The sequence below is a fragment of the Dendronephthya gigantea genome, unplaced genomic scaffold (genome assembly GCF_004324835.1).
Source record: "Dendronephthya gigantea isolate DGI-Jeju-01 unplaced genomic scaffold, DenGig_1.0 000002F, whole genome shotgun sequence".
Lineage (NCBI taxonomy): Eukaryota > Metazoa > Cnidaria > Anthozoa > Malacalcyonacea > Nephtheidae > Dendronephthya > Dendronephthya gigantea.
In genome coordinates, this window is record NW_021163012.1 from 1,692,844 (window position 1) to 1,703,047 (window position 10,204).

Sequence of the window (10,204 nt, forward strand, 5' to 3'; positions counted from 1 at the left end):
TGATTGGTTGAATATGCCACGGTTGTTCTAGTGAAACGACGTCATTGAAAACATTGTATCATATAAAAGCAACAAAATTGTAAGGTTGTGATAATTTTAGTCCTTTTTTGCTGAGTGGTCAGTTATTACCGAGCAAGTTGCAACGTGTGTGACAATACGTTTCTAGATGCCTTTACAAAGAAGAAGTAGGCAAAGTCGGAGAATGTCTTACACCGATAGGAGAAAAGTTGATACAGTTGTAGTAGAAGATCAGCCGGTTTCCATGAGAGATCTTTACGAAAGGACACTTCATTCTGAAGGTCTACAAGGTAGACACGACCGAGCAGAGTTGATGGAAACTGTCTCCTCATACCGCAGGCGAAGACCTATAACGAAGATATTCAGAAACAGCAGATACATTCCGAGCTTGGATGATATAGAAGAGACAGACGAAACCTCAGCTGAGAACGGGGTATTTGTTGTGCGGAATTCCAGTCCTATGTCTCTGCATTCGTTGCATAAAGAACGAATTAGGAACTCTAAAGGAAGATCCAAAAGATCGCGATCAAGAAGGTTATCGAGCAGAGGGAATTTGGAGAATAGTAAAGAATCCTAAAGGCAGACAACACGCGTGGATGGATTGCTTTGGAAAGGAGGACATTTGAGAGATTTTGTCCGGACGAGAGCAGGAGCTGAACTAGACTCCATGAAGAAGAAGAATGAATTAAAACTGAAACCAAAAAAAGAATAACTGGGTTCAAATAACGGAGAACACTCCAATACAAGTATTCCAAACCATTAGACTTTTATATCGTTGTTAGAGATGATGATAATCTGGAATGCAAATTAGTTTGAAGTACGCTTCAGCGAACAAATATAAATGAACGGAGATAGGTTTTGAAACTAAACAAACGATACATCTGTTAATGTTTCTACTTAAAATCGGTATCTGTTGAAAACAGGAACAAAAAAGCAAAATTTAGCCAGGGAATGCGAAATGGAATCTTAGAAAACGAAGCTCAAAGATTTCACAGCTTGCATGGAATTCAAACTCTAAGTAAATATGAAAATTTGAAGTGAATTCCAACTATTTGAAAATTAAACTTGGCGTGGGTGCCAGTCTGTAATTTTATTTTTCTTTGCTGATTGTTGATAAACATTTACATGGAAGCGAGTAATTTTTGTCATATAAGGAAGAGTAAAAAAATTTTAGAATTGCAGGCACTTGAAAATTAAATATCGACCGTCGCTTGGCAAAAATTCGGACCGAAAGGTGGTCGACCACCTGCATGAAAAATGAAAAAAAAATTCGCCTAAAAAGTTCTAGATTATTCCCTGAATAAATTTTGCTGACTAAGTGTTAAATTATATAGCTTTGCATGAAATAACATGATTAGTGTCACGATATCGTTTCATCACGAGACTGATTTTGGCGCGAATTCAAAGCGGCCATACGCTATATTGGTAAGGCAGGAAGTCACTGACATATTTTCGTGATACTTTAATATTAGTTTGAGAGTGAAAAGCTCGCAATGTTCAAAAATAACTTCGACAACTCGAAGGAAAAATTATATAAAAATGGGGAAAATATAGATTTATAATGTTCATGAAAATAATGTTTATAAAAATATAAATAGTATTTATTTTTTAGTTCGGTATGGCTTATAATGTGTAAAAAGCTATTAGTGTATATTTGTAGACATTTTGTAAAAAAAAGAGGAAATATTACGCAACATAGACCAAATCTTTTCTCATCTGTTATTCGCGGCAATTCTTGGGAAAAGGAAAGTTGAAAAAGTGAAACGAATTGTTATAAATTAGGAACGCGGAAGACAAATTTGGATGGGCGTGATATTAAACAGGACATTCCAACCCACGTTCGACACTTGAAACTGATGAAAATTACTTCTAAAATACCCGACTAAGCGGGTTTTTCATTATTGCGCAGTTAGAACTGACCGTGCGGCCAATAAAAAGTCAACATAGTCCAAAACATTCAGGTTCCTGCGACGAATTTTTTTTTGTCAAAACAGTATGCTCGTGATTAACAAAGTTTCCACGTAAGAAACATCATAAATTCAGAAAACTAGATTCGTACAGTCACATTCACACAAAAAACTGAAGAAGTAGTGTGGTTAAAGAGCCTCAAAGTTATAGTTAATTCAAACCTTCCAAGCAGGCGTCTGTTCGTATCATCGCAGCAATATGTATCCATCTCAATCATTTGTTATCCCTATGCAGTGTCCATGTATATCACCACTTATCTTACACTATCAACCTTGATCCAGAGATGTAGCGACTCTCGCGCCATATATTAGACTCCCCACAATTCCACGGTCGCCGACCACATTGCTCGCATCGGTGATATTTATCGCACTGTTCCTGTATCAGAACACCTGGGGAACGAAGACGCAGAATCTCCTCGTGTTCTCGTTCTTGCTTGCGACGCAAGTTCTCGGCCCAGGACTTTTCGAGATCACGACGCGTCTTCAGGGATTCGTAAAAGTGCTCAGCGCGGTCGAGTTGAAGCCTTAAAACGAAACAAATCGAAAATAAACTTTGTGATTCGTTTGCAAGTTGAATTCGATAAATCAGTTGATGCGTGGAAAAGGTCAGGCTGGTTTAGCTTAAACGGTGGATAAGTGAAAATTAAATCACACTCTTAGATCTATCGTGTAGTTGTAAACAGTATCTAACATTTAGTTTGCTTGTTGAGTAAAACGATAGACTTGCTTTCTATTTTGAACTGAACCACCGTTTAAGCTAAACGGGCTTGATACAACCGGCTTTAGTTGTTTAAATGCATTGTTCGCGTTGTATTTGCCCAGCAAATTTACAACGGGTGCGAATCACGGAGCGAGCATAAACGTACTCTTTTTTAATCTTATCCAACATCTCCGATTCCTCGCTTTGTGCCGTGATATCGTGTAATATGGCCGCTCGTTTTCTGTCGGCGACCATCGCCAGCTGATCGTGATAGAGCTTGCGTGCTCGCTCGCGTTTCTCTCGGAATTTTTCCGGTGTTCCGTCATTTTTACCGAATATTGGTTCGGCAGAGTCCGGTTCAGCGACGGGAAGAGGCAGGGATTTGAATTGAAGCTGAAGAAAAAGGATGGACATTAGAAGGCAGATTGATATTGGTACATAAACCATATACCATAGCATATACCATACTCTATACCAATACGCCATACCATACTCTATACCAATATGCAATACCATACACTATACTAGTACGCCATACCATACTCTATACCAATACGACATACCATACGACATACCATACGAAATACCATACGACATACCATACGACATACCATACGACATACCATACGCCATACCATACCATATATCATACCATATACCATACCTCTGCGACCCAAATTTTACTACCACACTGCTCTAATAGCACACACTACCCTGTATATTCTACGCTACATATCAATCTGATCTACACAATAACTCTTACTGTTCTAATCCTTTCTAATTTCCTGGTCGCTGGCACTGGTAATTTTGGACCAAAAGTCTCCTCGAACGGCTTGATAATGTTTGGTTTGGGCAACCTCATACGATCAAGAAACGAACGAGTGAGAAAAGTCCGGCGAATGATATGTTTTTCAATGTGAACCTACACAAGAGTATCAAGGTTGTTTATTTGCTTTTTAGCTCCATCTGTTCAAAAACTATTTTTGTCCAGTGTTACTACAGGAGAAAACCTAAACTAAACTAACTTTATTTATACTGAATAGCTCTATCAGTTCTAAACTCTTCTTCCTAGAGCTCCAGTAAGGATCATCTCTTATTGATCCAGTGTTACTACAGGAGGAAACCTAAACTAAACTAACTTTATTTATACTGGATAGCTCTATCAGTTCTAAACTCTTCTTCCTAGAGGTCCAGTAAGGATCATCTCTTATTGATCCAGTGTTACTATAGGAGGGAACCTAAACTAAACTAACTTTATTTATACTGGATAACTCTATCAGTTCTAAACTTTTCTTTATAGAGGATCAGTGTTTAACCTTTTTTTCAAGCAATATAGTTATAGAAACGTGGCCTACAAAAGAGACAAAATCCCACCTGTGCATTCAGTGCATCACGATAATGATCTTCATCAAATTTCTTATCACGAAGATATTGCTCTCTCTGTTGGGCCAACCTTAGATAAGAAAAGTACAGTTGAGTATCACAGATGATGCTTACAGATTAAACGTAGTGCAGGTGGTTCAGTGTTAGTAGTTTAGTAAAAGATGAACTGCCAGTTTGCATCTTATCATCTGAAAACACACGGCGTGCACGTGATACTTACTCCTCTGCCAACTTCACTTGTTCTAATCTATCCTGAAATTCTTGATCAGATTTTTCTTTTAAAGCAAACTGGTTCTTTTCTTCAACCTACATTGAAACAGTAATAAAAATTATTTCTCTACGAATGCAGATATCCTCCTGAAGTAGCACTGGATCAATAAGAGATGATCCTTACTCGATCTCTAGGAAGAACAGTTTAGAACTCATAGAGATATCCAGTATAAATAAAGTTAGTTTAGTTTAGGTTTTCTCCTGTAGTAACACTGGATCAATAAGAGATGATTCTTACTTGACCTCTAGGAAGAACAGTTTTGAACTGATAGAGCTATCCACCTGCACCAGTTTAGAACTTATAGATATATCCAAAGGCAGCTCACCTGCTTTTGAAGCTGACTGGAATATTCCGCTTGTTTAAAGGAATATGGAGGTGTTAATGCTCGGTTTCGAAACAAAAATGATCTCTAGGGAAACACAAAAAATTATTTCACCACCGCATTCTCGCAATGCTTCAAAACATCGAGCAAAACTTACATGGAATTCAAGCGGTCTCGTGTTCTTCTTCTCCTGAAAAGATAACGTTTTTGCATCATAGTCTATCTTGTCTTTATATCATTTAGGAAATCGCACGATTCTTTAACTCATCTAATGCAAACTTGAACCGTTATCGCTTTAAAGTTAGCTTTTTACCTTAATCGCCTCGGCGACTCCTAAATTAAATGCAGCTGTTTCCTGATTTATTTTTCTATTTGTCAACTGATTAGCCTGAAAAAAACACAAAAACAGGCATTCCAGGTCAGATATCGACACAGCACTGACGTGCGCTATAATATGCGTCCTTCACTCAATAAACACTAAAAATCAACGTAATTTATATAATCATTAACCTTTACCACTTTCTTTCATCATTATATCAACGAACTAATGAATCAATCAATCACCTAATCAATCAACTAATTGACCTAATTAACATAGATCAACCAATTCTTTCTTAATCATTTAACAGATAATGCCAAAGGTCTATTGCACCTCAGTCTTGACCGTTTTTTAACAAAAGCTATAAACCAGTTTGAATACGAAACAACAGTACCTAATACTATAACTGACATATATAAGTCAGTGACCACAAGAGACCGGTAAAGCCAGGGTACAGCCCTGCGTACAGTGGTCTAGTATAGATCAGTGGACTTCAACAGACCTGCTCTCTCAACACAGCATTAAGATCTTTAGTATGTTGATATTGTTGTAAACATCTATCATCATCCTGTTCGCATCTCTTATTCTCTTCAGCCAAATATATTGGAATATTCTTGCGACTGCGCTGATGACACAAGTAACATAACTCCTGACCAGCCTTGTTGCTATGACAACATCTGACGAAGAGAGAAAAGAAAAACGTTAACGCTTTTCCCATTGAAAGGAATTCCTTCTAGTCAATATGTTGTATCTTAAATTTCCTGTACCTAGAGAAATATTACAGAAACACAAGAATAAGAACTCCTATACGGTGCTTTTATACAGTATAAAGAATGCATTATGAATTTAACAACAAAATTTCTTTTCCCCATTGTTAAGGACGATCTACAATGTTTCTTTTATCAAAGTAAAAATTTTGCACGCGTGAACGCAAAGATTTGCAGTGAAGTCTAAGCGACCAAATGCATTGCTGAACACAGAAAAACTTCACTTCGCAATCTCAAAAATCCTTTGCAAAATCCTCTTGCAAAATTCCTACTTCGTTCATAGAAACAGCGTCTGTAAAGACCAGTAATATAGGTTTCCTGAACAGGCTGAACTATACCTAACTGGAGCGGTGTAACACATACGAAGAGGCATGATAACTTCCAACAACAAATCGACCAAACTATAGTTTAATTGCTGCACTTCAGACAAACTGTTGTAGCTATGCCTTGCGCTGTCTGGGACACCCACCGAGATATTTACACAACGCTTCAGACTATAAATCTATTTGTTTTTTACATCCTCAAAAATCTACATTCTTTTTAACGTCGGGTCCAGAGTTCTCAAGAATGAGCAAGCTGTGCGCTGTGTCTAAACTTCTCAGGAAAAGATCTCGCTGCCGCAAAAGTGTAAGCATGATATAGCCAAGTGTAGGTATAGGTTTCTTAAAAAGACCAGCTGTAGTGGTTTGCACTTTCAATTGTAGATGGTAATCAACATCAGCAGTTTCTTTGTCTCTGAACTAGCTGAGAATAATAGTTTGGTCCATGCAACGTTTTTCTGCGGCAAGCTAGCTAGTTACTGTTGTTTGTCTGAACTAACAGAAGAAATCTATCAAAGATTCATTTCAATAGCTTCGAGCAAATGTATTCATTTAGAAGTTTCATGCATATCCCTTAAACGTGCCACCAGTAAGATGTACTGCTTGAAACTTCAAAATTTCTTTAATCCTTTCATGAAAGAACAAATACTCTCCAGTGCATTAATCCTTGTGTTTGCTAGGCAATAACGATTTGTATGCCAAAGGATCAAATCTTTTTCACAACTAATCCTGCTTACTCGTTTTCATCGTCTGCTATTAATTTTTGACAAAATATTGATCCAGAAAAAAAGTATAAGCACTTGACGTTTGCTTTATGTAGAACAACTTACTTGGATTCAGGGCTTTTTACGACAACTTTTTTGATTTTTTCGCCGCTGGACTTCGGCGGCGAGGTTTGACCTTGGCCTTGTGCTGGTGATCCATTGCGACTGCGCGAAAGCCGCGATAGTTGACGTAGCCGGATACTATGCGGGGATGACTGAGGACGATGTGGTACCTCGTTTGGATTATCAGGAATAACAGGCGATTGTTTGGATTCCGAGGCTAGCAACTTGGCACGAGTTGGAGTCTTCGGTGGCGTAAGCACAGCAGATACTGGAGTTGCAAGTCCTAGAAGAATGAATTGGGATTCTCATCATCTCAGATCAGGATTCGAGTGTCAGTTTGGGCCAAATCAGGGAGGAGGGCTTATTCAAACTATACCAATGAACCAGCCTCATTGGGACAGGAAGGAGGAGGGGTGACAGCATCTATAATTATGTCCCCCCTGATACCACATCTATACCGATGCGGTATCAGGGGGGACATAATTGGAAGCTTAATTTGAGGGTGTGTTTATATTCATATATTCGTCTAATACCCGTCTGATTTCTTTTGTACGCTATTGTTCCTATGATACGAAAACATGAATGTATGAATATTCACCCTCCAAATTAAGCGGGCTAGCTACGGCCTGGGTATAAAAAAGATCAAGAGTATTTCGTGAACGTACTTTCGTCATATTTGAGTTCTTCAATTGGAGCCAGGACTGGATTATCGTCGCCATTATTAGCGATAAATTTTCGACTGTTTCTGGACTCAGGCGGAGTGTTACCGGTGTTCTCCTCTTCTCGTTTGTCCTCCGCGTTGATATTTATTCTGAAAATAGTTTCAACAGCGATTTACTCGCTGGGTATAGGCACTCTACAGCATATACGAATTACACAGCGATTAGCGATAGACTCATAGACCTCATCTTACTGGTCCAACGGGACCACCTGGGCAACGGGAAGAAACACAAGATATGGAAGACTGACAATTGAAAAAAAATGGTCGAAGAAGACGTGTTCTAGACTTTGTTGTTCCTCGTCACTTACCTTGGCAGTATGACTGTGTTGCCTGTGTCTGGTCTAAATGAGACCTCAGTAAAAACAGAATCAGTTGTATCAGGTCTCTGGAAGAAAACGATGAAACGTTCTCATAAGAAAACCGAAAACATTATCCTGCATTAGATAAATGCCTGATACGTAGGCGTTTTAGAGAACTGGCTAAACGATCCAGTATCCACAAGATCTCATCAAGATAGTCCCTTTTTAGCTTGTAGTAGGTTATCTCATTTCTTTCTCAGGCATAATCAAATATTTCATTTGAAAAAATAAATGTGTTAATCTGATGACGCTGCTGAGAATGTAATCATGTGTTCAAAAGTATGATTCTAACAATTATTAGTATTGAAATGCTCACATTTCTTAATGCATTGACAAGTTCTCCAGTATGATCCATGCTCCTTATAAATTCTTTGTAGAACTTCATCTTTGCCCTTGCATCTCTAATTGATAAACAACCAATTCCGGTGAATATGAACTCAACATTTCGCCTGACATGCAATGACCTGGACACAGCTTGCAATACTTCTTTGATGCAGCTTTCTACAATCTCTCGAGGGTAAGGTAATTCGGATGCAATCGCAGTGAAGTTTAGTGGAATAATTGGTATTTGACCTAGAATGAAAACCAAGGAATACATTAATTAGCCTAAGTGACTGGTATTGATAAAGCACACCGATGCAGGCTTTCTTAATGCTTCTCTTCAAATCTTATCCGACACAACTTTACATATGTTTGTTGATCATCAGTTAAGGAATTACTGGATAAATGCATCCAGAAAGCATTAAGCACCATTGCTTTCCTGGGTCTTTAAAAGCATCTGGTAATACTAGTATAGAACAGGCCTTATGCAGGCATGAAGCAGCTGGATGCATCAATTATATAGCCTGGTCATCATTAAGTATCAATATATTTCTATGCAATCATAACATTCAATGATGTAACAGAACAGGTGTTGAAACTACCTGCATCCTCTTAGGAAGCCAGACAGAGCTCATGACTTTACCTGTCACATAATGTTTGGTGTAATTCAAACCATGAGTCTGAGCAAACTTTTCAGCCAGTTGAAACACAGGTCTTTGCATGACGCTTGTACGTCCATTGCCAGTGTCTAGATTTCGCTGGGAAAATGTGAAACTGCCAAGGCCCGGGATGTTCACACCCTTTTAAAAATAAAGATAAGCACACATTACCGCGAGTCAAGTGTTTGCTCTTCAGTCTTAACCTACGCGACAGCACATCAGAGCTTCAGATGAGTAGCTGTTTAACTGAAGATAAGCGTACCTCAAATTCCACCAAAATGCAGCTGGAGAAAGCATTTTTTTAAACACATATTGAAGGGAAAATAACGAACTAAAATTTGATAACTTTTCGAACCTTTTGGCTGGCCATTTGCTTTTCAACAAAACGGGAAACGATCTCCCAAACTGCGGCAACATCTTAAAAACAACGGGATATAATAATTCAATAATAATATATATTATAAATGGTTATTTATATTGCATCAATAGTTTATAATATTGTTGAAATTTGACACACAAATTAGCTACTGTTCTATGGCAACAAAAGTCACAACACACACGCTGATCAAGCTTACATACCTTCCTCGCTAAATTTCGCAATGCTTGAGAATTTATTCTTTTTTACTTCGCTAAACAGCGAAGACTCGACTTCGCTCATGGTTGCTTTTTGAAATTCCGTCTGTTTACTTTAATTTTTATACAAATACAAGTAGGAAAGGACAACACTGTTCTCGCATGCGTCCGGCATTGTTGACAACGCGAAATTCGCTTCTGTTGCTATGACAATTAAATGTTAATTACCACGCTAATTATTCTAATTGCCTTCGAATTATTAACGCAAATTATGTAGCAAATTATCATATATTTAGGAACGAAATAAAGTGGTAAACATGATAAATATCGATAGTAATATATTTCCCAGGAATATCTCCCTTTAGTCGTTTCATAAATGCATAATGAACGTTTAAATATCTAAATAGTTTGAACTTTCAAATAGACAATTTTTCTTATGTGCAGGGCTGCAGGAAGAGCAAAATTTAACTGCATTCTTCCGTTCATTCCCAACTAACTTTTACAATCTCGTTCGAGACATTAATATGGAAATCCATAAAACCTCTACGCTATCCATACGACTTCCGTAGCATATTAGAGGTTGTGTATCCTTAACTGCTAATCTCAAGTAGTTCTACATCCCGAAACTAACGATGAAAACGGGCAATCGTTGCACGTCAGAAACACAACACGGCTTG

General features: G+C 38.0%; 1 protein-coding gene across 1 annotated transcript; it reads right to left on the reverse strand.

The window, feature by feature from the left end:
- Nucleotides 1–1,634: 1,634 nt before the first annotated feature.
- LOC114532564 (coiled-coil domain-containing protein 81-like) lies at nt 1,635–9,628 on the reverse strand. Its single transcript, XM_028554099.1, has 15 exons — nt 9,534–9,628; nt 9,310–9,371; nt 8,939–9,095; nt 8,291–8,547; nt 7,924–8,000; nt 7,560–7,705; nt 6,898–7,177; nt 5,483–5,657; nt 4,975–5,049; nt 4,819–4,851; nt 4,665–4,748; nt 4,289–4,374; nt 4,060–4,138; nt 2,852–3,078; nt 1,635–2,509 (listed from the first exon to the last, which is right to left on the reverse strand). The coding sequence occupies exons 1-15, from the start codon at nt 9,610–9,612 to the stop codon at nt 2,245–2,247; spliced, it is 2,082 nt and encodes a 693-aa protein (XP_028409900.1). The 5' UTR covers nt 9,613–9,628; the 3' UTR covers nt 1,635–2,244.
- Nucleotides 9,629–10,204: the final 576 nt, after the last annotated feature.

Bases quoted from the DNA above. Each gene is read 5' to 3' on its own strand.
- LOC114532564 (XM_028554099.1), bottom strand. From the start codon at position 9,612: ATGAGCGAAGTCGAGTCTTCGCTGTTTAGCGAAGTAAAAAAGAATAAA. The intron at 7,706-7,923 runs GTAAGTGACGAG...AACTATTTTCAG, and splicing joins AACACAGTCATACTGCCAAG to AATAAATATCAACGCGGAGG. The intron at 4,139-4,288 runs GTAAGTATCACG...TTCTTATCTAAG, and splicing joins CAAGTGAAGTTGGCAGAGGA to GTTGGCCCAACAGAGAGAGC.